The sequence below is a fragment of the Aspergillus fischeri genome, genomic scaffold (assembly GCF_000149645.3).
Source record: "Aspergillus fischeri NRRL 181 1099437636244 genomic scaffold, whole genome shotgun sequence".
NCBI classification, from domain to species: Eukaryota; Fungi; Ascomycota; class Eurotiomycetes; order Eurotiales; family Aspergillaceae; genus Aspergillus; species Aspergillus fischeri.
The window spans coordinates 315,595-342,381 of NW_001509774.1; the positions used below are offsets into that span (position 1 = coordinate 315,595).

The 26,787-nt window shown below is 49.3% G+C and overlaps 10 protein-coding genes across 10 annotated transcripts, besides 4 other annotated features; 6 read left to right on the top strand and 4 right to left on the bottom strand.

Annotated features, from left to right (window-relative positions):
* Positions 1–433: 433 nt before the first annotated feature.
* Positions 434–1,868, top strand: NFIA_044580 (putative MFS pantothenate transporter; the record flags this gene model as incomplete). Its single annotated transcript, XM_001267535.1, has 2 exons — positions 434–997; positions 1,044–1,868. The coding sequence occupies 2 exons, from the start codon at positions 434–436 to the stop codon at positions 1,866–1,868; spliced, it is 1,389 nt and encodes a 462-aa protein (XP_001267536.1).
* A 229-nt stretch (positions 1,869–2,097) lies between these two features.
* NFIA_044590 (putative short chain oxidoreductase (CsgA)) lies at positions 2,098–3,030 on the top strand (the record flags this gene model as incomplete). Its single annotated transcript, XM_001267536.1, has 4 exons — positions 2,098–2,320; positions 2,386–2,563; positions 2,613–2,769; positions 2,845–3,030. The coding sequence occupies 4 exons, from the start codon at positions 2,098–2,100 to the stop codon at positions 3,028–3,030; spliced, it is 744 nt and encodes a 247-aa protein (XP_001267537.1).
* A 1,454-nt stretch (positions 3,031–4,484) lies between these two features.
* NFIA_044600 (uncharacterized protein) lies at positions 4,485–6,706 on the bottom strand (the record flags this gene model as incomplete). Its single annotated transcript, XM_001267537.1, has 3 exons — positions 4,485–6,388; positions 6,453–6,654; positions 6,683–6,706. The coding sequence occupies 3 exons, from the start codon at positions 6,704–6,706 to the stop codon at positions 4,485–4,487; spliced, it is 2,130 nt and encodes a 709-aa protein (XP_001267538.1).
* Positions 6,707–7,149: 443 nt separating this feature from the next.
* Positions 7,150–7,217: a microsatellite.
* A 1,050-nt stretch (positions 7,218–8,267) lies between these two features.
* On the top strand, positions 8,268–9,926 carry NFIA_044610 (uncharacterized protein; the record flags this gene model as incomplete). The annotated part of the gene is made up of 1 exon (XM_001267538.1): positions 8,268–9,926. The coding sequence occupies one exon, from the start codon at positions 8,268–8,270 to the stop codon at positions 9,924–9,926; it is 1,659 nt and encodes a 552-aa protein (XP_001267539.1).
* A 2,076-nt stretch (positions 9,927–12,002) lies between these two features.
* Positions 12,003–12,504, top strand: NFIA_044620 (uncharacterized protein; the record flags this gene model as incomplete). The annotated part of the gene is made up of 2 exons (XM_001267539.1): positions 12,003–12,141; positions 12,326–12,504. The coding sequence occupies 2 exons, from the start codon at positions 12,003–12,005 to the stop codon at positions 12,502–12,504; spliced, it is 318 nt and encodes a 105-aa protein (XP_001267540.1).
* Positions 12,505–13,517: 1,013 nt separating this feature from the next.
* On the top strand, positions 13,518–14,464 carry NFIA_044630 (HNH endonuclease signature motif containing protein; the record flags this gene model as incomplete). The annotated part of the gene is made up of 2 exons (XM_001267540.1): positions 13,518–13,778; positions 13,844–14,464. The coding sequence occupies 2 exons, from the start codon at positions 13,518–13,520 to the stop codon at positions 14,462–14,464; spliced, it is 882 nt and encodes a 293-aa protein (XP_001267541.1).
* A 1,670-nt stretch (positions 14,465–16,134) lies between these two features.
* Positions 16,135–16,791, top strand: NFIA_044640 (cell wall mannoprotein 1 family protein; the record flags this gene model as incomplete). Its single annotated transcript, XM_001267541.1, has 2 exons — positions 16,135–16,679; positions 16,734–16,791. The coding sequence occupies 2 exons, from the start codon at positions 16,135–16,137 to the stop codon at positions 16,789–16,791; spliced, it is 603 nt and encodes a 200-aa protein (XP_001267542.1).
* A 366-nt stretch (positions 16,792–17,157) lies between these two features.
* dprA (putative cell surface protein) lies at positions 17,158–18,212 on the bottom strand (the record flags this gene model as incomplete). The annotated part of the gene is made up of 3 exons (XM_001267542.1): positions 17,158–17,879; positions 17,929–18,024; positions 18,083–18,212. The coding sequence occupies 3 exons, from the start codon at positions 18,210–18,212 to the stop codon at positions 17,158–17,160; spliced, it is 948 nt and encodes a 315-aa protein (XP_001267543.1).
* A 2,041-nt stretch (positions 18,213–20,253) lies between these two features.
* Positions 20,254–20,289: a microsatellite.
* Positions 20,290–20,536: 247 nt separating this feature from the next.
* NFIA_044660 (uncharacterized protein) lies at positions 20,537–20,822 on the bottom strand (the record flags this gene model as incomplete). The annotated part of the gene is made up of 2 exons (XM_001267543.1): positions 20,537–20,683; positions 20,751–20,822. The coding sequence occupies 2 exons, from the start codon at positions 20,820–20,822 to the stop codon at positions 20,537–20,539; spliced, it is 219 nt and encodes a 72-aa protein (XP_001267544.1).
* Positions 20,823–20,847: 25 nt separating this feature from the next.
* On the bottom strand, positions 20,848–21,148 carry NFIA_044670 (uncharacterized protein; the record flags this gene model as incomplete). The annotated part of the gene is made up of 2 exons (XM_001267544.1): positions 20,848–20,934; positions 20,960–21,148. 2 exons carry the CDS (start codon positions 21,146–21,148, stop codon positions 20,848–20,850), a joined length of 276 nt encoding a protein of 91 aa, XP_001267545.1.
* An 88-nt stretch (positions 21,149–21,236) lies between these two features.
* Positions 21,237–21,292: a microsatellite.
* Positions 21,293–26,251: 4,959 nt separating this feature from the next.
* Positions 26,252–26,279: a microsatellite.
* Positions 26,280–26,787: the final 508 nt, after the last annotated feature.

A 26,787-nucleotide genomic window follows, 5' to 3' on the forward strand; every position in this document is an offset into this window, starting at 1 on the left:
GGTGGCAGTGCTGTGCTCTGCCAAGATCTTGGCCATTGGGTGGCATGTCGTAGTGATCGGCGGGTCACTCATGGTCTCAGCAGGGTGAGCTTATTTAAGACTTGGATATTGCATCTGGCTATATCATTACGGAGTCTAAGTGATAATATTCCAACAACAACATTATCTTCAGATACAGTACCCAAGTGTTTCTAATGTTTGTTCTGCGATCTCCGCAGACACCTTAACCTTCAGGCATCCATGTGGCAAAGTCACGGGACATGGCTTGGCAAAAGACAAACTTTGTCGAATCAAAAGAGCTCTTTGCTATCGGCATGAGGCCGATCAACTTAGCTTTAAGGTTGTTGTCCAGTCCGAGCATCAAGAGGGGTAAGGAATCTCATCTCAGCGGGTGATGACCATCCTCTCCTCCTCATCATGCATCCGGTCCAGCATGATGCGGCTCGTTCCTGCGTTTCACGACGCGGAAAGCAAACTCCGGTTCAAGATTGATTTCTTCATCCTCACCTTCTGCTGTATCACCTATTTCTTCAACTATCTCGATCGCGCAAACCTCAGTAATGCATACGTATCAGGCATGAAGGAAGAGCTCGCCTTCCATGGCAACCAGCTCAATGTCATCAATACCATCTTCACCGTGGGCTACATCCTCGGCCAGGTCCCCAGCAATCTGGCTCTGACGTACTTTCGCCCACGCATCTTCTTCCCCGCCATGGTCCTCCTGTGGGGCGGGCTGACTATGATTACAGCCGCGGTGCACAGTCCACAGGGGATTATGGCTATCCGCTTTTTTCTCGGACTAGCCGAGTCAAGCACGTTTGTAGGGACGCACTATATCCTTGGATCATGGTACACGGAGGAGGAGCTGGGCAAACGTAGCGGTGTCTTTACGGCATCTGGTCTGGCAGGGACGATGTTTGGCGGTTTCATCCAGACGGGTATTCATTCGTCGCTGGATGGGGTCAGAGGACTCTCCGGATGGCGATGGTTATTCATTGTAAGATTTTCGCTTTTCCAAATTGATCCGCTGCTGATTGGGATAGATTGATGGGCTGATCACCCTTCCCATTGCCGTCTATGGCCTTTTTCTTTTCCCTGACACACCAACCACCACTCGCGCTCCATATCTGACGGAGTCGGAACGTGCCTTGGCCATTTCCAGATTGCCTGTGACCAATGCCGAGCGTGCTCCCTTGAATCGGGCTTTCATCAAACGCTTGTTCACCACGTGGTACTGGTGGGCGTTTGTCATCCTCTGGGTGATCGCCGGCGAGACCGAGTCCTTCTCATCTAACTCACTTCTGGCACTGTACATGAAGTCTCATCCTACGATCAAATACTCCGTCGCGCAGCTGAACAACTATCCAACAGGCGTTCCGGCTGTCGGGATCGCTTCAACCCTCTTCTGGGCTACATTGACAGACATCCTGCACGGTAAGCGCTACTTGGTTGCCTATTTCATTGGCATTACCGGGGTCGTGACCTCTGTCCTCATCCTGACGAGGTTCGACTCAACCCCGACCGTGTTCGGGGCATATTACTGGGCCGGCGCCGTGTATGCCTGCCAAGCTACGTTCTTTGCATGGTGCAACGATGCGATGCGATCGCAGGATGCGCGGCATCGGTCGGTGGTCCTTGCGAGTATGAATATGGGGAATAATGCGGTCAATGCGTGGTGGAGTATCATATTTTACTCCGCGAACCTGGCCCCGCAGTTTACCCGGGGGATGTGGGCGATGATTGGGTGTTCGATTGCATTGGTGATATGGGCGTCGTGGATTGTGTATATGATGGTTAGAGAGAAGTCTCGGCCGGATGATAGAGAGGTTAGGGATTGTTCTACTGAACAGCCCAAGGCTGAAATATGATATCGAGATAGGTGTATATAATGAGAGCGTGATGCTCGGCAGTCAACTTACGTATGGCCCTGAGTCCATTCTTGCAGACGTTTAACTGCTATCTCCGTAAATTCCGTCCACCATGGAGTAGCGGAATGTTCAAATATTAATAATCCTTCTAGCTGATCATTATAAGTCATCCGCTCCAAACTCCAAGCATCCATCAATCATCAAATCTATCAACTACTCTTAACCAGTAATGTCAACATACCTCATAACCGGCGCCTCCCGCGGCCTGGGCCTCGCCCTGGTGCGCCATCTCGCCAACCTCCCCAGTTCCTCCGTAGGAACGATCTTCGCAACATCCCGCTCAGAACACCCAAACCTCCAGAAACTCAGCCAACAATCCGACCGGGTCAAGTGGGTCAAATGCGATGTTACCGACTCAGCGAGCGTGCATGATGCAGTCAGCGCAGTGCAAGGTAAACTGCAGGGGAAGGGACTAGATGTACTCATCAATAATGCGGGTGTGATGCCACATACAAAGGGTGGAATCGCGAACATGCATGTCCTCCCGCTTCGCTGCACCTATCGAGCCAGTTCTTACTGAATGGCAGGGATGACCTGACTGAGACGTTCCATACAAACGTCACTGGGACCCATAATGTCACCCGGGCTCTTCTCCCTCTACTCCGCGAGGGACGGAGGAAACTCGTTGTTAATATGTGTGCTACTCTTTAGTTGCTTGCCTTTAATCCTGTCTAACTTTGATAGATCGACAACCCTCGGCTCAATGACTCTCGCGCCAGTTTACAAAGGCTCACCAACACCAGCGTACAAAATCACCAAAGCAGCATTGAACATGTTGACGGTGCAGTATGCGCAGGATTACGCTAGCGAGGGATTCACCTTTCTCGCTGTGAGTCCCGGTGTAAGTATCCTTTACTCTCACTTTATTTACCGTTTTTTTGTCCTGCGACGAAGATGCTGATCCCTTGGAATACAGTGGCTACAAACAGAAATGGGCGGGTCGAGAGCCGATCTCCCCCCTGCGACCGGGGCACAGGCAGTCCTCGATATCGTGCAGAAGGCAACTCCGTCTCAGAATGGAAAGGTTCTGAATATCCATGTGCCGGGGTGGGAGGAGAATGAGGGATTGAATCAGTATGATGGGAAGGGGGTGCCGTGGTAACGGCAGAGACGCGATGTGTGGAGGTTTAGTTGAGAGATACTCCTTATTATCAAGCCACGTTCCTGGATAGGTCTGTTACAGAGATCTAGCCTATAGACTATGTTTTTCATGCAGATGCGAATGGGAGATATGTTATTCTGGAGTACGACATGGTTTTCCTGAGCCAGAGACCGTGACCTGCTCGTATTTCGGCACTGGCATCACCTTTTCCAGTGCTGGATAAGCTGTCCCTTAATACCTACCCAAACGCTCTACCATCGATAGCGCGGGCTTTCGGAGAAGTACAATGTTTGAGCTTACGCCTGCAAGGAATTGTCGACCCAGAAGATTACCCCGAGGACCTGGAAACAGGAGGTAGTGAGCTACGCCACCTCTCGAAGATGCCATGGCTACGAGAACTGGAGATTATTTCGCTAGGCTGTGGGCTTGTAAAGCCGATGACCTACTCTGCTTGAAAAACCTCAGCCAGCTCACAAAGCTAAGTTTTCACTGTGGTGAACAGGCCCCCATAGAGGTCCAAGGCTTTACAGACGCGAACTTGGTAGATCAGTTCAGTACCCTGGTCCGGTTGAGAACAATAAGCCTTGGTAGTATATCTGGTTGGGAGTTCACTACCGCATGGCTTGCGGAACGAGGCCGACCTGCATCAAGTAATTAGTTGTTCATCCGAAATGCGAGTAAAGTCGGCTGCTCGCAAAAGGCGTGCGGTTGGGTTACTGTACCATTGAACAGGGAGGCTGTATGCTAATAACTTAATCAAGGAATTACCAGCATCCCATTCCCTATTGTCAATTGGTGTCAGCCCATCATACCAATTCTCCGCCCCCTGATTCGCCCCCGGTGTACTCCGTAGTTGAGAGGCTTTGGATCGGGACAACAACCCAACGCGTGGTGTGAGCTATTTTTGGAATTGTAACAATAGCCCCCAATGACTGACAAGAGCCAGGCCACGAGCTATCCTACACCAACAGGATCTCCTACCTCGGAATCAAGCGAGCGGACCTCGTTCGGCTCGACGGCACCGATCAATGGCGCTCGGGCGACGGGCAGTTATAAACGCACGCATCCCGGATGTACAACACCGCCATTCAAGACCCAGCATCGGCTCAGTAGAAATCAACTAGCCGCTTGAGGCAAAGCGCAAAGAGAAGAGAAGAAAGCTATCCTAGAGTCCCTAACAGAACCCACCCACCATGTTCCAGCTCCCACACAAATCTGCGCTCGCAAGACCGGCTCCATTTCTGTGACGTGAAAGGGTGTCCACACGGTTTGGATGGGACAGGGTTCAAGCGCAAGAATGAATTAATGCAGCATGGCCTAGTGCACAACTCGCCAAGCTATGTATGTCCCTTCTGTCCTGATCAGCAACACAAGTACCCCCGACCAGACAACCTTCAACGGTGTTCGACCCTTATCCCACGGGTCTCGAATGAGTAGCTTGATGGACGATCAACTTATTTTGTGTTTGCAGACATGTTCGCGTCCGCCATGTTGACGATCGTCTCCATCCTTCGTCTGTCGGGAACGAGGATCTTCTCCCCTGCATCAGCGCTGGTCCAGACTCCTGGTCCGTAATAAATCCCATGCAGCTCCTCGAAGACCAGGTGCAGGTTGCTCGTAATAAATTCTGGGAATGTCGAGTGGCCCCTGCCAATATCCGAATTCAACACTGCGACTCCCACCTGCTGGATCCAGAAGTTTCGGTGCGTCGCACCAGCTACTATCGGGCCTGCTATCTCGCTAAACAGTTCTCTGGCTCGGGGCTTGAGCTTCTTTCGTATCCCTTCCTCGGCATCTTGTGTAAAGCGTTTGTGAAGGTAGAACAGAAGATGAGCGTGACTGAGAACCGGCGGGCCTAAAGATTGCAGAGTCGGCGTCAACTCCTCACAGGCCATCCTGGCCCGAAATGTAAGCTCTTCCGCGGATGGGAGCTCCGGGATTACTTCTGGTGCTTTCCTAGTTTCTTTGCCAGGGAGAGATGCGATGACGTTCGGCAGCGGCTTGAGATCAGGCATCACGAACTGCGATCGCGCAGCGACGCTATTCCACGCTTTCTTCGAGTAATACTCCTTCCAGCCAGTCGGTTTGAGATGGAAAGTCTCCTGGAATGCCTCGAACGACATCTCCGAAGTATCAACCGAACCCTTCTCATCATCCAGCGACCGCAACGCAGCATGGACTATCTGAATCCAGAAATACCCCTGTGTCTCCGAGTACGTCTCAACGGTCGAATCCGCTGTCCTCGCACGCATAGTAGCTTGCTGGAGTGCTACCAGCGCCTGTGTAACTACTTGCCCACGCGCCGCCCCCGTGTTCCGCACATACTGCATCACAGCGAAGGCGTAGCGTATGAGTTTATCTGGCCCCTCGTCTCTCCTAGGCACTGTCACTGGATCGCGGAGATAATCTGTCTGTATTGGGAGATGCCGTAAAGTCGGGATTGACCAGACGTCCCGTGGTCTGGAGACGGGGTTGAAGGAGTAATAGCTTTTCCAGAGATAGGTGTTCATCAATGATGGCGAGCGGCGGAGGATTTGGGGGAATTCTTCTCGAGATGGAAGATCTGCGCTCATACTGTGCATGCGATAGTCCCGGACTCCGTGTTGGAGTTGTAGAGTCCAGAATGTGACCAGGCATCTGCTGAATGGGGCATGGACGTAGGCTCTCGGTGTCTCGCTGTTGTTGAATAGCTGAGGGGATATCTTTCTCAGTCGGTTGAGGTGAATGATAAAATCCTCTGCTATCTCATAGAAGGTTTTCTTCTTCGCCGACTCGAGGATGACGAAATAGAGCGCTTTCAGATAGGTGTAATGAGTCCACGCTGGCAGGTTTCCCTTCAGGAAGGATGTCCAGAACGCACCTGGGTCGAGCGTGTCGGCAGTAACCTCCTTCTCAATTCGGTGTTGCAGCTGTTCAGTAGTCAATTTTTCATCCGTTGAGTCGCTTATGACGGTCCCCGTCTTATCCCGGTTGTCCTCCTTGGCAGGCTCCAGATTCACCCTCTTCACGGCCTGGTAGATGTCCTCGAGGACCTCAGCTACCCCTACCCCAGTCTTCGCACTCAGCTTATGCGTTAATACTTTCCACGAAAGGTCATCCTTATACTTCGCAAACTCCTCCTCATACTTCCGTCGCGCCTCCTGAACCAACTCCTCCGAGACGTTCGGAGAATCTTGCTTATTCAACCCAACCCAGATATACCGACATCCTCTCTCCACCATCTGTTCTAGCAAGCTGCGAAACTTCCAGGGTGGCCACTCCTCGGTAGAGCAATCGTGCAACCACACAACCAAAGTGTGTGGCGCAAGCTCCCGCCATATTATGGGCCAGCATCGGACTGATGCCTGTCGGTCAGCATCTACCAGACCAAGATATAAAATGTAAAACGGAAAACGAAAAACGGAAAAGTGTAAGTAGCGTACTCCGAAACTCCCATATATTCCACTTGTAGGTGGCAGGGTAGTTCATCGTCTCGATATCCAAGTCCTTCGTCGGTAGCGGCTCATGTTCTCCGATTTTGCCGAATTTGAGGCGGCGCAGGAAGGTTGTCTTGCCGCAGCTGTCTTCTCCCAGGAGCAAGACACGGTGGTATTTCTCGCCAAAGATCCATTTTGAGAGTTCTCCCTAAGTTAGCCTTGTTGGCGTGGATAACTGGACGGGGGGGCTTACTATCCATCTTGGCTCTCAGCAAATCCAGTTCCTGCTTTTCCGTCCTGAGACTGAGGCGATATCCTTCTTTTTTGATTACCAGAAGGTATTGTTGGCGCCTGGCAGGCAACACATATTCAGTATTTCTTTGTCAACATGTTGTCCAGGAGAAGAGAACTTCGCTGGTGGCCACGGTGGCCTCTCGTATTATTGAGTCACTGATCGACGCTCCCTCCGCCCGAGGAGCGTCAATATAAGCACAACACCCACTCCCAAGGTACCTGGGACGTGCTACCTAAGCGAGGATCCACTACAACTAGCTCAATACACGATGAAGAGCAGCAAATTTGAGCACTAGGTGCTGGGAACAGAATGGAAGAAGCACCAGGCACTATCCTGGCCTAGGCTCCTGTGGGTGGAGTACCCGGTGAGGGCGCCGCCTCTCCTATCCAAGAATGCCATCTAGCATTGATATCGAATATCATCTGGTATCAATATCAAATGCCAATATGAATATCATCTAGTATCGATATCGAATGCTAACTAGTAGAAATATCAAATTTAATTCTATTAATCATCCATAATATACCTAGATATCTACTAGGCTTACCTGACTGAGTCACCCAGTATTTACTTAAGAATTAAAGCTTTAGTTAGATATCTGCTTACCTCTATAAGAAGTTTTGATTTTACTACACTAGGGATAGTGCAGTGTGTGCAATCATTGTAAATTAGAAAGATAGGATTGCAGCAAGTCGCGTGCGTCGTATGACATTGATTCTAACTAATCATATCAAGGGGGTGTGTCTATATTAGGACCCTTGAAATACATGAAAGTTGTTCTCACAAGACCTGAGAGTTCAGCTGCAGTCAGGGACGCCAGTCACTCTTACCTGTCATATTCTCTTCCCCGTGTCTCATAATCTGCACGTTGCTTTTTTGCTTCATCCAGCATGCCCTGTCAGGGCGAAAAGACTCTTGACCTTTTCTCCTTTACCCAACATTTCTAATTGAAAGGAGTCCTACTTGTAAAGATCTTCACTTTTCTGATGGTCTTCACTAGTTCTGTCTATGATGATATTTTCCTTTTTTTGCTCGCATCTGACTATTATGATGGTGTAATTCTTCATTCACTATTCGGCCACCACACAGTCTACTGTGCTTCGTGCAAATAGTTCCTATCCAAAGACTCCAGGTTCGTCAGTTGTTCCTGTTCTAGCAGCTTTATATGTATCACAACTTACCTGTCTACGGCAGGATGTAAATGTCCATACGAGGTCCACCAGAATGTGGCCATCGTAGTTCGACAGGTGGTGGGTACTGATCGATGACAGTTGTGATACATCAATTGCCCTTCGCCTCGAAATTATGGAGCAAGTATCCAAACTGAGGACAATCTTCGGGGAGGCCATGAACGACTGTGAAGTAGCTTTGGTATAAAAGCAGCTGTTTTCTGGACAGAGTAAAGTTTCGCGCCCCCCTTCTGTCTTCATCTTCTTCTTCATCACTCTTTTCTCCTTTCATTCATTTGCTCTTTTCCATATTGTCACTCATTATCTCATTCTGTCATTCATTAGTTTCCCCTCACAATGAACAAAAGAAAGGTCGAGCTCATGTCCGACGCTGTGGACTCGCATGAAATATCTGTTCTCTACGAGCTCCATGGGGAAGGCGAAGCAGTAGGCCCGGAGAGCCAATTCCCCGAGACCCAAGAAGCACGCAGAAAGAGAAAGAAGAACAAAAAGAAGAAGAGATCATCTGAAGCCACTCAGACCGGTGAGAATAGTCAACTTGGTCTTACACAGATCATGGAGCTCCAGCAGCCGAACCAGAGCAACACTCTCGCCGATGAGGAGTTCTTGCCCGACATATTCCATCGTCTCACGACGATCACACCCCTCAATGGTCCTCATGCAAATCGCAACCGGCGAATCCCTCCCGCTCCGATCCCGTTCAAGCACAACGACTACCTGTGCAGCTTGTCGATCTCCGAAGCAGATGCCATTGCGATGCAACTCTTCCAGGGCACGTACCGACTTGAGATCAGCGAACTCCCTCACCAGGAATGTCGGATGACCCTCATCTGGGACTACGACCGTCTCTGGGGCTGCTTCGACATTGGCGTTTGGAAGGGCCTGATGCTCATCGATCCCGGGCCGCGGGATAACACCGCGACCACGTACTCCTTCGCGTGGCGAGGCGTCTGCGAGAACGAGCCCGAGGTCGCGTACGACAACGAGGGTATCACAATCGGAGAAATCACCCTGGGTGGGAAAGGCCCTGTGTCTGGCTGTTTCAAGGGAATGGCCGTTGCCGATTTCCCCGACGACAAGTGCGACTTCAAGGCCGTGCGGGAGGTCGGACCGCCCATGGTCCCGTGGCCGATTGAGACGTTCGTCGCGGACTGGAATTATCTTCAGCACGACAGAGCGAAGGAGCCGGAGTCACAGCGCCTGGTGCTGCTTGCACATTCTCCCGAGCCGGAGTCGCAGGTCGTGAATGACGAGACTATGCAGATGGACTGCGAGCAGGATCAGGAGGAGGAAGGTCAGGACCAGGACGAGGTCACCACGGAAGTGCACCCATCCTCTCCTGCCCGTCAACCAGCTGAGACACCACACACTACCCCGCCACCAGACGAGCTCACTCAGCAGTCCCAACCGGCCCCAAGCACCATCAGTCGACTCCACGCAACCTCCTTCGCCATGCAGCGCTCCCGGGCCCGCCACGACCAAGACAAGTTCCTCGATGTCGTCTGCGGCAGCTACGAAATCTCCAGCCCAGCCATGAAACACAACTGGTCGCGCAAAGCCAGCAAACTCAGGATGCGTCTTCTCGTGGATCGCAGGGAAAGCTGCGTCTGGGGCATGTTCGCCATGGGCGTCTATCGTGGCATCATGCTGTTTCAGGAATCACCCATCCGCTTCCAGAAGGACAGACGGCTGAAGTTCTGCTGGCGGGGTAGGGAGACGGATGGTCGTGACTGCGCAGAGAAGCTGGGGTATCTTCTCTTTGCGGAGGATATGAGTATCCAGGGGTGCTTTTATGATATGTATGGCGATGTGCCGTTTGCAGGAAGACGGAGAATACGTCCGGCTGTTGAATCGCGGTTTGACGAGGCGTTCTTCAAGCAGCAGTGGTGGGAGCATGAGCCGGTTCCGCCGACTCTGCTTCGACAGGTTCAGGGTCACGGTCAGGGTCAGATGGAGACTCAGGCTGAGATTCAGACGCAACCTGAGACTCAGTAAGGATGTGTTATCCTTGTCCGGTTTGGATTGGTTGTCTCGTTCATTCTTTAAACACTTAGAATGTTTAGATGGAGAATTGGATAGAATTGTCTCGGTGTTTCCTCGCCTCGTGAACACCCACTCTTGACGCATTGGTTTCTTCTAAGCAGAGAAGCTTATGAAACTGAAGCTACTGGATTGAGTAAGGGAGCTGGAAAACAGATTATTGGAATAATTGGACTACCTTTAAAAAACAACGTCCATGCAGAACTATGTACACCTAGATGCCCGTGTATTGAGTCATGGAATAATTCACTTTGGCCCAAAACTCATACTCATCCGAGGGCAGAATGGTACATGCTGATTTTCCCCCTGATGAATCCGGTGTCATCCAACCTAAGCCAAAGTATTCCCTTGATGCAATACTGTATCCAGCTGCGCCCCAGTCAATCATTCCAGCTACCTTACCATCGTTGATGATGATATTAGTGGGGTGTAGGTCACCATGAGTAAGGAATTTCCTCTCGTCTTTGCCCATTCTCCCCTGATGCAAGAATATCTTCTGCTAGGCGGTAGTCATCCTCATCAACTAGCTGCTCACCAGGTCATGTGTTCTTAAGCGCTTCGACGACACCTTGGTTGAATTCCTTTCGTGTTTGAATGGTCCATGATGATAATTCTGATTCCCCCATGGATGCATAAACACCGTATCTTGGCAGGATTCTTGGTCTACAGACCCAAAGAACGTACCCCCAATTTTGCGCCATTCCTGTATATAGCCTCGGAGCTGGTCCAGCATGAGTTGCTGGGAATCCGCGGAAAGACCTTCCCAGCATGCCTGAAGAGTCGCACCGGGTATCTTCCTCATTATGATAACTCTAATATCTTCGATTGTATAAGCATTGAGCACGTCTGAGATAGGGACTGATGTTGAGTTTCGCACGAGTATCATAACCACAGCTTCTCCCATGCTGACTGTAAGACAGACTTTCAAGATCATGGATTCACTGATCTCCAGTACTTTGCAGCCGCTGACTCGGTGAGGGCATAGGTCACGAGAATCCCGAATTTCATGATGTGTCACGATAGGCCGTGCTTGGTCTTCTATTGAACGAGTGTAACGAACGTTGACAGGACAAGGAGCTGACAACAAATCATAGATATATTGTCAAATGTTTCGTTTGGCAGGCTATCGCATGTTTATTGTGGGAGGACCTTGTAAAGGGTGATATACTTACATTACTAAGATCAAAAGAAGCCATTTGTTACCATTTCATGGTACATATTTTCTTGTTTCCGAACCAGATGAGGGTATCGAGGCAATCCTGAGGTGGAATCAATGCGACAGTTGTCTCGGAGTGGGGTACCTCTAATCCCTGCTGCATGATCTGGACTTAGAGATCTGCCTGATCGAGATCCGTACTTTATAGGTATTCAACCAGTCGCTAAGAATGTATTCTCATTTTACGATAATATGTTTGTGGAAATAGTGGCTCTAGGCATTCACCAAAGTCTTCTAAGATAAGGCTCGAGAGGCAGCGGCAGGAGACCTTTATTCTATTCATATAAGCTATATTCACTTTCTTTTAGCAAAGCTGCTAGTGAATATTTCAAAGATGGACCGAGACTAAATCAGAGGGAAGATTGACTCGCTGCACAATGGAATAATCTTCTACCTCTCAACATCTTCTATAATAGGTTCATCACAAATTAAATGAAGCTTAAATCATCTCAAACTCCCTGTTTGTACATTTCAAAGCCTTGCTTACACTCTTTACTTTGATGCCATCAGCTATGGCTGGCTCAAGCAGCGCAGATGCTCCTATCATCTCGGCAAGAATGGGGATTGCATAGTTTCCATGACATGTACGTTACTGCTGCGCAACTCTCAAGTCCTGTTAGTTGTGGTAGCATTGCTGACTGAAATTTTACTGTTCTTCCAGCAGTGGCCTCCTGGCTGTCACGGAGGGTGATTGTCCCTTGAATAGCTCCTGTTCTTAGGTAGCAGCTCCGCCAACGGGACTGGACCCGAGAATGACCCGGCTTCTTCGACAACAACTTAAAGATAGTATCGCTGAACAAGCAAGGTTGTCCAATATGACTATGGCGGTCCAAGGTCTGAATGCATCCATGCATGCGCCAGAAGGAGCAAATTGCTCCGGTGGGAGACGCCCCAATCGCGGCAACGGTGGTCGGCCTCCACCTGATAGGGGACCAGGCAAGGTGAAGAAGAGAGGTATGTCCTTGGAGTGGCATCTTCCGTGGAGAAATATACTTACTCGCGGCTTTTGATATAGGGAAAGTACTGCCGGTATGTCTTGCATATAGACATAACCTGAAGGACTGTGTTCTTATCGCGACGGTGCGTTGAACTATCCGAGCATGCAAACAGCTCAATCTAATGAATTCGATCACACCAGGGTCCTCGCTACTGGAAGTAACCGCCCTCGGTCCGTGCTCGTATAAAAGGACCCAACCAGAGGGAACGACGTCGCAAGGGACGTCAGCTGCAAGAGCGGCAACTCCAGCAGGAGCATCACGAGCAGCACAGGAGGCAAGCCACACCATCCCGGCGTATAGACTAGGTATCCCCTTATAGGGTTTCGGCTTGTCGAAGTCGGACTCCAAGTCTTGACCACGAGAGCTGGAACATCGGCCACGTACGACATTCCGACAACCGAAAAACAAGAGCTGTGGGCAAAGCTTGACATGGCAACCCCGCTTCTGAATCGCACCTTCGACCTCTGCGAATCCTCCTGCTGCATCCTGCTCATATCATACTAATGTGGGGCCTATGGCCTCAACCTCCACGCGGAGTGTAGCTGTGTGATCCTCCTTGAACCCCCCTGAATCTCAATACGCTGTTCCAGGCAGCGGGACGCGTCCACTGACTGAGGCAGCGGAGCAGTCAGAAGGTGTGGTCAATATTCCAGGAACATACAATATCCCAATGGCTGGAGTGTAACAACACACCCAAAGCCCTCCCCCGATTCTCGGCGCAACTGCATGATCTCGTGAAGGCTATGGTTATGGCAGCATGGGATCAGGACCGACCATCTAGTCCCACGGTCTTCCCCTGCGTCAGCTAGCATCTCTTCAACAACCCGGGTATACCGAGTCAATAACACGACATCCGTCACTGGGGGACAACTAGTGCTACCTTTCAACAAGGTTATGGGACGTCAAGCAACAGGACCCCATGAAAGAGACATTATCCTCTCGGAGCGAGCACTGCAGGATTATGCTGAGAGACTCTGGGTCAGACAAGGTTTCATGTAGTATGCATACCTATTCCGCTTGAAGAAACAAGCAAGGCAAACTTGGCTGTCAATCGGCTGTGGAATTTTCATCGGTAAGGCATTGTTACTAGTATAGATGGAGACTAGCCCATCATTGTCATTAAAATCATATTGAAGCAGACGACTGCTCTTTACATCACCTTTGACCTCCCCCGTTTTGGTTACTTCGTGACTGATGAGGGCAGCGGAGCAATCAGAAGGTGTGGTCGATCTTCGAGGAGCATACGATATCCCGGTGGCTTGAGTGTATCAACACACTCAAAGCCCTCTCACAATTCTCAGCCCAATTTCATACCTCTTAAAGCCCATGGTCATGGCGGCGAATGATGACAGTGACGAGGAAGCTGCTGACCAAGCCGAGGCCGAGGTCATCCAGCAGGCTGCGTGGGTTGTCTCCCCCCCTGTCCTCGCTGGGCCGAGCACGGACGAAGGCTCTCCCAGTACTCCACGAGCCCTAAAGGTGGTGACGCTCCCATCATCGCCAGGGGGTTCTGGTAAGGGGCGGAAAAGAAAAGGGGAACCGCTGAGCCAGCCCTGGGGGAAGCCGCCTAGAAGTGAGCCAGCCAAGCGCGACGTAAGCTATGCCTTCCGGCCAGAATCTATTGTAACTGCATTAGCACTAACCACATGATATCCTAGTGTCGTTTGCGCGATCAGACCTGCATTCTATCGAAGTACAGAGAGGACATCTGCGAGGCGTGCCACTTATACCCCCACTGCATGAGTGACCCAAATTCTAACGGTGTCAAACAATTTTTTGACGCTTTAAGGGAGTTTTGGTCTGCTGAAAAGGTCGAAGCATGGCGTAATGCCATTTTTGGACATGTCCTCGGAACTGAAAGGGCCGCAAACTTCATACTTCTCTCCCCCGACGCCCATGAGCTGTACACCAGGGGATACTTTGCGCTTGAGCCTGTCGAGGAAGATCCGGAAGGCAAGTGGATCATGCTGAAGATTTGGTGGCTGAAGCAACATACAGGTGTTGTTGATTTCAGCATTGCTCCGCAGCTTCCACCAAATCAGCACCCAAGAGAGTATGAGGTTGGACTCCACAATATCCGCGATGATAAACCACTCCTCTCTGGTGACCCAATCACTCTTGAGACTCCTGATCCCGTTAATTATCCCCTGCCCGATTTTCGGATCCTTGAATTGCAGTGGATCCTTAATCGCGTGCTTGCCCTAAGGGGAGGGGCGGAGCCGAAGGACTTGGAAGAATATGAGTCAGATGAAGACTCCGCTGACGGACTAGAGTATTGAACAAGGCCTGTGTTGCAATCGCCAGATCTTCCTGGCCCATCTTCCCCGCCATCCTCTCTCACGAATACCGCCAACAACGAGCCTAAGGCCAACTTAAGGAGTAGTATTCGCTTGTCTCGACTTTATCGAGAGGGACAGTTAATATCTGTGGGGACATTTAATTCAATGGATTTGTGGATCCCTATCCATAGCTCAAAAAAATGTTTGTTTAGAAAAAAATTAAGTCACAGGGTTACCACTTCGTTAATAGACCTGTCCAAGACAACATAACCACCTAGGATCAAATCCTAACAAACCAACATAGTTTGTCTCAAGATTGGAGCACACCTTACTTTATGTGTCTGCTGGTGACCCCTGCTCTGCTGCTAGCACTAGAAAGCGTGCTCCGGGGCTGGTGACAGAGAATCCTACCTATCGGTAGTTGCCTGATTGTCTCAGAGTCTAGACTCCAGTTCTGCAGGGGCAAGATCACACCTCATCGTGTGCTGGAGTCCAGTATCTGCCTATCAACAGCTTTTGTGGGGCAGTCGCCCTGGCTGATGGAAAATACTTGTAAGTCGCCAAGCATATTACAGGGTTTATGACCAGATTGCTGACTTTCTTATATCACCAGGGATAATTCGTTAGAGCCGAGGGATTTATCAACACTCTAACAGGTGGAGGATCCCCCATGGCATCAAAAAGCCTCGCGCTTACATTTACCGATTACTGAGATCATGACTCGGCAAACAAATACAGCAAATGAGGACATGGGTATTCCGCATAGGGCACTTAGTCTGCCACTAGGCAAAGTACTGTAAACGCCATCGATATGTGAGTACCGTCTGGAAAGTCGTCTATACAGCATTCACCGCAGATGTATTAGTAACAGCTTCAACTGACGAAGCTATTGCAAATTGAGGATTGATATAAACGTTACAAAGGAGGGATAGACAGGCTCACTAAGGCGTCATGCTGCTCAGTGAAATTCTTCAGTTCTCCCAGGCCTATGCCCGAGAGCTCTTCCATTGGGCTGACGCCTTTGAAATCGTACAGAGAATCGATACCGCGGCTCAGATCGGCTCAGTTAAAGAACCTTTGGACCTGACTATCAGTGGGGTTGGAATTGTGATGGAGCATCTAGCCAGAGTCTGCACGGATTCACTTGATTCGCGGATCACTATTGGTAGTCCGGTGGAATAAGACTAGACCACCAGGTCACAAGGCTTCCACCTTCAACATAGAGTCATAGACCCATCCGAGGTGAAAGAATCGGCTACAAGGCCACTCACAACATCTTAACAGGGATTCAACGGTCGATATAATCGCAAAGCTTGCTGTTCTAGGCAAAATGTTTCACTTTCACAACAAGCCTCGGGAGGATCCCCCGTTCACATGTGGGGTTACATCAACTCGTCAGCCACGAGGCAGCATGATTCGTTCGGACCCCTGTCTGCAATATTGCATCTCGCTTTCTTTTTGCGGGGTACAATATAGTCCCATTAATCCTGTTATAGTATTGGGGGAAGAATTCATGGAACCTGCGCAATTGGGCACAGACATTGTGATTCTTGCAAGATCGTGAAGACCGGGAGTCCACGATGCAGTGCAGGGTATAAATTCCCCTGGTCAACTTCTTCAACAACCACAGGCAGTAAACTATCACCTCCTCATCATCACCTGAAGTGAAGATGCGTTTCCTCTTCTCCCTCCTCACGGCCACGGCGCTCGCCAGCGCCATCCCAACCGCAACAATCACCAAACGCGACGCCACAGCCGTCGTAGACGCCGTCAACAGCATCGCCAGCCAAATGGTCGTCCTCAACAACACCGTCACCTCCTACGACGGCGGCATCCAAGGCACCCTCACCGCCCTCAAGATCGAAGTCGAATCCGTCAAGCTCTCCTGCGACCTCCGGGACGCAATCTCCACCACACAGGCGTCCGCCAACTTCACGAACGCGGAATCGCTCACTGTCGCAACCGCATTCATCAACCTCCAGCCGCAGATCTTCTCCACGCTGAACAATATCGTCGCGAAGAAGCCCAAGTTTGATACGGGGTTGCTGGGGATCGGATCGCTGGCGTTCCTGGTTAAGGGGAATTTGCAGCAGCAGAAGGATTTGTCGGGGCAGCTTGGGAATGCGGTTGCGGTGAAGTTGGCGCCGTTGTATGCGCAGCTCGCGCCGATGATCAATAAGCAGATTGCGGATGCGTTTGATAAGGCTATAGCGGCGTATAGTTGAGGGAGCTGGTCGGGGTTGTATTGAGGATGGGATACTGTCGATAGTCGAGGAGATCTCGGTGTTGTTGCTACTCAGTACCGTGTGTTAGCACTGCAATCGTAGTACAATATGAAGGCATGGGACTCACCTCTGTGCATAATATCATTCAATGTAACCCGGATGCTCATTAGAGTCTCAGGGCCATCCTGTACCGTGACAATGCAGGTCGTAAAACAGCGCAGTACTAAGTCATTGCTGATGCTCATCCCTGCGATTAATCTAGTCAGTAAGATGAGGGACTAATTAACCTCTTTCTATGAGACATCTTATAATAGATAGACAAAAAGTATCATTGTAGCAGACTATCAAGTTGATAATACAAAGCCGAAATTATAGAGTCATCAATCGTGCAATTTCATGGTATCAAAGTTATTCCATCACAAAGGATTAAAGCATTATCAAATATCATTCCCATCCATTAGCCGTCGCTTAGAAACCACGCTGAGTTCCCATGGTGGCACGGTTGTCCAAGTCGGAATCGACACGAGGGTCGAGCTTGTTCGCGACGTTGGAGCCATGAGGACCAGCCGTAGCTCCAGTGCCAGTGCCAGCGCCAGCGCCAGTGTAGCTGCTGCCAGCCATAGCCTGGTGATGAGCGCGGTTGTCCTGGTCACTGTCCACACGAGGGTCGAGCTTGTTGCCGATGTTGGAGTCGTGAGGTCCAACGTTTGAGGAAGTGGTGCCGTAGCCTGTCGTTCCAGTTCCGGTTCCGGAGCCGAAGGCGCCAGTGCCAGTACCCAGGCCACGGTTATCTCTGTCGCTGTCGACGCGGGGATCGAGCTTGTTCGCCAAGTCGGATCCGTGGGGTCCGGCGGTGCCTCCCATGGCGGAGTGACGGGCACGGTTGTCCGCGTCGGAGTCAACCCGTGGGTCGAGCTTGTTGGCAATGTTGGAGTCGTGGGGGCCGACGTTGGAGCTGGTGCTGCCGTAAGTGTTGCCAGCGGTAGTGCCTGTGCCGTAGCCGCCGGTAGTACCACGGTTGTCTCTGTCACTGTCGACACGTGGGTCAAGCTTGTTGGCAACGTTGGAGCCGTGAGGACCAGCATTGCTGCTTGTATTTTCATAAGTGTTGCTGGATCCGTAGGTGTTGCTAGTGGTTTCGTAGGTGTTGCTGCTACCATAGGCGCCAGAAGTGGTGTTTCCACGGTTGTCTGCAAAGTTAGATTCCGAGCAGAGTCAGAGGTCAGAAGGAAAGCATACCTCTGTCGCTGTCTACACGAGGGTCGAGCTTGTTGGCAGTGTCGGATGTATGAGGACCAGCAGTACCTCCCATGGCCTCATGGCGAGCGCGGTTGTCTAACAAGAAGCACTGTTAGTCCAGGCCTTTGTCAATGTTGAACGCTGGTACACATACCACGGTCACTATCGACCCGAGGATCGACCTTGTTGGCAGCCTTGGAGTCATGAGGCCCATGGTTCGTTGTGTGGGAGTCACCATGGTGGCCAGTCAAGGCCTCCTTCACCTTATGCATCATGTTGGACATTTTGTAGAAGATTTGCGATGTTCTGTATTCGAACTAATATGTGTAGTTTTGTTATGGATTGTAGATTGGTTCAAACGAACTTAAGACGAATGATCAATCCTTTTATAGCGCATGTTCTCACTTTCATGTTTGGGGATTACGTCAAGCTGGGAGAGTTGTGGTATCCCTAGAGTGTGGCAAGGAGCAATGCCGTCATCTCGCGGTCATCGTGCGGAGAGTCAACCACAACGAGCTGCATCGTTTCAGCCACATGTCATGACTGATCTAAATTTCATAAATTCGGTCGTCAGCCTTATTGATGTAAGTGGGAGCACGGATCTCGTTGTTCTCGAAGCTGTGTCTCTTTAATGACAGGGTATCCACCAGGTCGCAGATCAATTGCGTTGCGCAATCCAGCGCCGATTATGATACAATTAGCCCGTTGCACAGTCGATCAGCTCCCTCAACCTTCATACAAGTGTCTATCTCAGCGAAAAAGCGAATCGTGGCCCCCAAGGGTTCTGTGATTCGATGGATATCACCGTCACGATCCTCCGAGCATCCAGTGGGTGTGGCACCTCGTGACTATTCCAGTTGGGATCAACAAAGTTAATTGCAGCTAAGCTGCTGATCATCCGAATCTGAAATTGTATTCTACCAGTCTGTAGCCGTCTGCTACTCCGTGCATACAAGATAGGAATTGTAGCCTTGTAAGACAGCTATGACTTGGATATGATGTCGGTGCCTTCACCAAAGAGGCAGTGATCGGCATTGCCCTAGGCACGTCCAAGTATAGAAGTGGAGCACATAAGATGTCATTTCTCTTGGCAGGCAACAATACCATAATCTACATTCTGGATCATGTACTGTATTTAGTAGCCGTTGTTGTGATGGTGCTTGTTACTCAATAGCAACACTGTCCAGCTTATACATTACTGATTTATGCCAATAGGAAATGTCATCGAATCCGTAAGAAATATGACTATGCCATCAGTCCTCAATTGTTATGCTTTCACATGGTGACGTCATTACGCGCGTCCCCAGAATAGAATGTGTGGAGCTAATCAAAGTTGATAAAGCTATGGTACGTACTTTAAGAGACCCATCATTACATAAGGCAAGTCCATTAGTTATAGTTTTATCCAATGTCAAGCATCTTCATCATTGGTTCATGAAAATAGATTCACAATGAGATATACATGACTAATGTATACTAGTAGAGTATGGCCAAATATCCTACAATTCTAGGTCGTAGGCTGCTGCTGCTAAGGGGTGATCTCAGTCTGGGTCATAGCTTACTAGGGCAGGTCCAGTAGTGGTAGGAATAGTGCCTGGAAGGTAGTCCTCATAAAGAATTAGACATCAGAGACTACAGCACTATGGCCAGTACAGTACTAAGCAGAGAGCTCTCTCAAGGGACCTCTACCACTCCCACAGGACTTGGATTCCACAACCCCTGTCACCATGGCTATCACTCTTTTCACTGTTGTGTTCTTCTTTTGTGTTCACATGTTTCCTTTCATCTTTCATTCACAGTTTTATCAATAGAGCTATTTCCTATTGTTGTGTATTAATCACTATTTTGTTAATAGAGCGTTTGCTGTTCACTGATTCTATTATTGCTTGACAACAAACACATCTATATCTTCTTCCCTTCCAATGTTTCTGCAATATATTTCTTTGCTTTCTTTCCGATTGCCCAGCTAAAAATTGACTTAGAAGACAAGGCATTGCGTTCATCATCTTCGAGGTTGAAATACCATTTCTCCAGGTGTATGAGGGCCTTGCGAGCAGTTTCAGTAAAGATGGTGTTGTTGGTAAAACCAGGGGCATTAGCAAGTGTTTTCTGAAGTACAGTTGCAGGTTTTCCCCATGGAAAAACGGTGATGTCCTCATTGATTTTGAGTGTGGTAATACCAAGCTTGTTAAGGACCGCCGGCCAGGTGTCACGATCATTGTCAATGTCCGGAATGTTGTATTTGGTGTATCAATCCTCGTCGCCAGGTGGTCCGTTGTCCCACATGCCATGTCTTTCTGCCACCCATTTGCTTGCTCAGGCTGCCGCCATCAGACTCGCCATCAGACTCACCACCAGACTCACTCCCACTGCCTTCCTCATCATCACTGCCAGACCCAGCATGTTGAGTCCAAGATCACATACTCAGCAGGTTTATACTATGTCACATATTAGTCACATTAACAACCTCACAGTTCCAGGCTTTTCATTTTCAGCCAGATGCCATCCACCGCACCCGGGTGGCCATGGGTAAGATTGAAATGTACTCTGCGCCGTCCCATCTATTGGCATTCTTTATTGAGTACTCTTATTTCTCCTCCTTTCCTTCCTAGCTTGTTTGGCCTTCTTCTTCCTCTTCTTTTGCGGCTGGGGGGATGGCGCCTACAGAGTACGTGGAGGGAGTGGAGTAGGCGATAGTATGGCTACCACCACTAAAGGTATGATAATTTCCTATGTTCACCTCTTTCTGGGCGCGCTATACTCAAGTAGTAGTATTGCCCCTCTTCAGACGTTTGCCATGAAGATCAAATTAATGTACTGACCTTGAGTAGCTGGCTGGACGGGCCCATGTGCCAGCGGGTGATCGATGTGAGATCGAGCGCGTTAACAGCCATACTCAGAAACACTTATCCCATACAATCATTCCAAATTGCAACTCTGGCCTGGGTAATTAGCTGAGCCCTCGGCCCAGTCTCCATCCCACTCATCGTCATCGTCGTCGAGGACCTTTGGTTCCGTAGTTACAATTAACCCTTCCCGGTTCAGTCTCATCATCCACATCGTCATCCTCTTCCTCCCTGTTGTCGTCGTCCTCCTCCTCCTCCTCAGAGTCCTGGTAATTATCGTCCTTACTCGGACGTTCCAATTGATGTCTTCTTTCAGTCTCGTCGTCGTTATCCAAGTAGTACAAGTCTCGAAGGATGGTAAGCTTCCTCACCATGTCCTGAGGAATACGCCCTATCGTTCCGTAGTAAAAAGGGTGCAGACATCATGGAGTGCAAATGCAGCTTGCTAAACAAGCAGTCTCTGCGTAGTCATTGAGGAACAAGCATGGAGCGTAGTCATTGAGAGACTAGCATGGAGCGACAAGTAAGACAAGCATGCGAGCTGTTGCAAAACAAACAGAACATAGGAAAACGCTGTTATACCGTCAAAGCAGACTTGGGTGTGATTCCTTTGTAGCACCACTTAACACAGACACATGATTCAGGATCCACTGCATTTCAAGGATCCATGTATCTGGGAGTGGATAATTCTCCGGATCATGGCTCTTCAGCCTCACCGTCTCACCAGAGAGCAATGCACAATCGTTACGGACATCATGCAGAGCAACACCATAGTCTGATTGGTGGAGATCTCATGGAAGTTGCAGGATAACACTGAAGTTGACAGCCCCTGCGTGTCAATGTTGCTTCAGCCACCAAAACTTAACTGTGAGCTAGTTGCCTTCCGGATCTCTGACCACTGGCTCGAAGACAATGTGCCCCTCGGGGTATAGTATCACTCCACAACTCTCTCAGAGTGTTTAAGAATAGCTTAACACCTTTAGTATTCTCGTCATTCATCCAATAAGAGTATAAATGGCACGCCTCGCATATGTCCTTTCTGCACTTCGTTAGAATGCAGGTCTGATCGCGCAAACAACACTAGGATAATATGTGGTTAGTACTAAGGCAGTTGCAATAGATCCTAGAGGGAAGGTATAGCTTACTCCTTCCGCGACGGCTTGTCTATTCTGGTCTTCTTCGCCGTCTTGACTGGTGTCTGCGGAGCAGATGAAGCTCTTGATTCAGCATTGTTGTCCTTTTGTGGCCCTGAATAGAACACTGTTAGCTGTACATAATGGTAGGCTGGAGGATTACTGACATCTTTGACTTGGTTTGTAGTCGACCTTGGAGACCAGTAGGCGGTAATAAATGAGCAAAGGCTCTTTATCACCCAATGCTTTTAATCTCTAAATATTGGCAAGCCACAAGCCCGCGTAACAAGTTTTAAAAGTACTTATCCTTTGGGCACAGGCTGTCTCCCTGAGCTTTTCGGCGATCATCTCCAACAGCTTGACGCGGTCAGGATCCTCAAAGGGAGCACCTGGATGGCTTTGAGCTGGCCATAGCTGATGGTATCAAAGTAAATCAGAAGTAAGAATTTCAATGCGAGTAAGCTTTGTTTGAGCTTGATTGTGCTCTGGTTGACGTCAGTCAAGCTGTTACTGGTGATGTTGAGAAAGAGGAAGTTTTTCGAAGTGATATGATGAAACCACTCAGATAGTTATATGACCAGCCTATACGGATACGATTAGACAACGAAAGGTACATGTCACTCTGGGAAGTGTAGTGGTACGATGGAGAAGGTGTGAAGTTGATGAGATCTAGGTACATATTCAGGATGCAGAAACAAACCTACCGTGCAACCAATTATGTGAATGCTCTCTAGCCACTTTTGGGGCGGAGGCCTAGTTTTCCATGGTAGGGCTGGCGGATACCATTGAAATATTCACTATGGAGTAAGTCTGGGTGATGATGGTATTAGTTATATTCAACCACAGGTGGTGATCCAACTGACATTATAATTTGACTGAGAATCTTCCAAAAATTCACAATGGCGGACTAGGCCAACTGAAAACATGCCATGTAGCAAAGGAATAGGGTCACCAAAGGACATCAGTTACTTTGACTAAATGGGGATATTGCTTGGTCCGAACCTGACCACAGCTTGGCCAGATTCAATCTAGTAACTGCCCTCAGTGGACTGAAGAGGTAGTTGTAGGATGAGAATGGAGGGTCCCATATTATAGCACAAGAAGCCCTGACTATATTGTATGGGCGAATGGGATGGCATTACATCAGACAGGTCTGTTTTTCTTTATTTTTAACCCCCTTTCTTCTTTTTCCTTTCCAGTAAAGATGGCCAGCAGCTGAGAGGCTCGGCTAAGTATATTATGGTTTTTTGCTGGTCTAGAACTTCCCTTGGGCTTGTTTCGCCCTCCACGTTAGTTGCCCAGTCCACAAACTCCTTTCCTCAGTCTTCACTGTATGACCCAGTTGGCCCAAGGGGAAGATTTGAAGGCACTATTAGTAATCACACAACAGAGCCGTAACTCTCAATAGAATGATAGCTTAATTGCTCAGGAATTACTGGCCAAATATGACTTGCATGGTGCCTGGGCTGATTATGGAATGAACTCTGCCACTGTTCGAAAGCCGTAATTTTTGTTGGACTCTAATCGTCAACTTCATTCCAGGCTAAACACCGTCCCCTGCATCCTGTTCCAATTAGACGGGTTTTGTGTTCCAAATATAGATGTGCTGAATTGACTTGTAGTGCAATAGTAGTAATCTCTTGATGTCCCTTTGATGTGCCCCAAATGGTAGTGAAGCAGATCAATACTGGACTCGTAAGTTCACTGTTCGACCAAGATGCCGATCGCCAGGATGGTCAACCTGGTCCTACACGCCTAACAAGATAATCTCTATAGAGGGAGCCGTATCTTGGATTCGATTCTCGTGGTTGTATATATGATACTCGTACCCCGATAGAAAGTACAGGAAAGTTTGGAGTCGCTAGTTATGCAATCATTTTGATTAAGCCGGATAAGTGTAAGAGTTGGCCAAAAATTCACATCAAGCGACACCATGCATTTTCCAAGAGTTCCAGTCCCAAACGGCTGCTCCCACCGCACAGCGCAGGCAACCAGACCGGGTATGAAAAGCCAGCTCGCGCGTGAGCAGAAGAAGCCTGCGTGCCAGACTACCCACAGGGCCTTAACCCAGCTCCCAGTCCCAAGCCGTCCTCAAAACACCCAACTCGGCAAGAACCGCCGGAGCCTGGCGAAAGCCCCAGGACCCGGACCTGGGTACGCCCCGGGGCCGAGTGGATGGTCGGCGCACATGCGGACATCAGTCATTGTAACGCCCTCAGGCAGCTCTGCTGGGTCGATCCTCATCACGCCTAGGGACCCGCACTCAGCTTCCGCCGCGGCGACCTCATCGGGGGTTGCGTCTGGGCGGAGAGCGGCGAGGGTGGTGGCTGCGGAGATGCCGAGGAGGAGGGAGAGGTAGGTAAGGGGTTTCATGTTGGAGCTGGATCAGGCGATGATCCTATAGAGTGGTGTTGTTTAGCCCTAGAGAGAAAAATGAAGAGCAAAAGAGGGCTCATAAAGAAAGAAAGATGGGAGGAAGGGATTTCGTACCTTTGAAACTCGCGCAGGAATACTGGAAGGGTACTTAGTGAGTTTAAAGGGGAAGGTGGCAGGCGCTAAACCTTTAGGAAATGAAGATATCTAATATGCTGGGAAGCAGTTGGGCTTGATCCTGGCTGCTACTAGCAGGCAAGGATATATGACTCGTGTGCTGAGCAGGGGCGTGGTGAGGTTCAGTCCTGAATCTTAGCGCTTAGCCCAGTGGGGAGCCTGCTTCTTTATATAGCTAAGACCGCTGGTGTCACAAACAGGCAACGTGGTCGAAATTTGCCCTGGGCAGCCTAATTGGTCGGTACCCTTGTTTGCTGCCTAGTCATAGGGTAACATTGACAGATAAAGGGACTCACTTTCTAGGTAATGGTCTATCCAACTACTGGGCCTTTAAGTTGATCCATGGAGCACAGCAGAGAGGTCTTGCTCTATCAATACTCTTATCCATGAAAACAGGCACACAGGAGATTTCCATATTTACTTAGGATAGAATATCCACTCGCAAGGGCATGGCAGGACTGGCCCCATTAATACAACATCAGGATTGCAAAGCACGGTCCGAAACTCCATTCTCACGGGACAATTATAGGCAGTAAGCCGACCCGCCTTGGAGTGGGAAACAACCATTGTTTCTAATAGTATTAATCAGTTGGGGATTCAGGGAGTCTTAATGAATTTAGGGGCCTTGTGGGGGGTTGGCGCTCTGTTAACATCCTAGATGACTAGGTCGCGGAATCGAGTTTTTAACACAGTAAATCATGGTGCCACCGTGGAGATAGTCTCAGATAGAGGCCAAGCAGAGCTATGAAGACTCATGGCCTGCTTCCTCTTCTAAAGTTGCTGTGGTTATTAATTACTCTAGTGACGCAGGGCATAGCTAATAATAGATTCTGAAGCTGAGGCTTCCAAGTAGTAGGTACTCAGGGAACTCTTATCTGTTATAAATAAGCGTAAAAAAAGACACTTATTGCTCCTGTGTCTTAATTTAAGGTGGCTGAGTTGTTAAGGGTTCAAGAGGACGAACAGATGATAGGGGCGTTGATTGGTTGGCGGCGATAATAATGGCTCTCCGGACACACTGAGGTCAGTCCGATTGGCTATGGATGAGATAGTAGCATACAGCAAGGGAGGTAGAGAAGCGCTCCGAGAGACTAAACACAGATCCTTAGACCGAGAGATAACCTGCCTGAGCCCAAAAGCTCTGGGACAGGCCAGTGGCCTTGCCCTTTATACAGTGTATGTCGGCGCAAAAGGCCTTAGAAGGCCAGTATTCGAGGGTATGATGTCAAAAACCATCAATGGTGCCGTCTTGCGATCTAACCAGAACAGCAGGCCACTCAAGAAAAGCTTAAGATCATCCACCCACGATTTAATGTTTCTGTGGAGATACCCTCTGGTTCTACTTGTTGAACTACGCAGATTTATGTTATAAAACTTAGAGATGAGACAGGATCAAGAGTTGCCCGTCTCATTATTGACTTGCAGGTTGGTTGGCTGGGTAAGGGTGATTCCCTATGCGGGGAAAATGTAGTGTGGCGGTAGTCTACTATCAGCTGTGCGTTGGGGAAGCAGTTGGGGTATACAACAGATGTTTTTCAAGTGTTGCTAGTGATTAATGTATGTAATAGCTGACGCAGTCTGATTATATTTGTGGCGATGTGTGTAAAGGACTTGATGTGGTACAGGTGACATATTACCTATAGACATTCTCCGAAACTTCACCTACTGCTAGTGATATTGTAGATATGGGATGAATTTGTCGCGTAGCAAATACCACAGGGCGTAAGAGGTCCTCCAGCTGTACAGGGCTGTCTCTGCCCCCCAGCAAGCATACCTGCTCTAGCTCTACAGCTTGGGGGGGGGGGGGGGGGGGCGCGGGGGGACGCGATCCTAGCATGCAGAAGAGAATACATCGCCGTGTTGTTATTCGTGGTTATTAGGTACCTCTATAAGGCAGAGTCGCGCATCTCCATGTTATCTGCACTGGAGAGCTGCATAGAAGGTGAAAAACCAACTGATCTGTCTTCTATTTCGCTGCTAACTGAAGAAGGTGACGAGTCATTGCATGCAAGGGCAGGGCTCTTACAAGGTGGCGTCTCTACTGGGAACCTAATTCTCAATGATGATGAACAGAATCCGTCGTGTGGCCTGTGTTCCTAACAAGGAGCAACGAGAACGACCTTCTGGGGCGAGAAGTAAGACAGGAACCAGGGCTTTCATGGCTATTAGTCTGCTTTGGGGGGAGCGACTCACTTTCACCCATGACCCAGAAAACGGTTTTCTGGGTTGTCTTCTGGACCTGTATCCACTTACAAATATGAGGTGAGCTGACAACTTTTAATCGTCGGGAAAACAAGGCATATATTTAAGGCATCCTTTAGGGCCAAAAG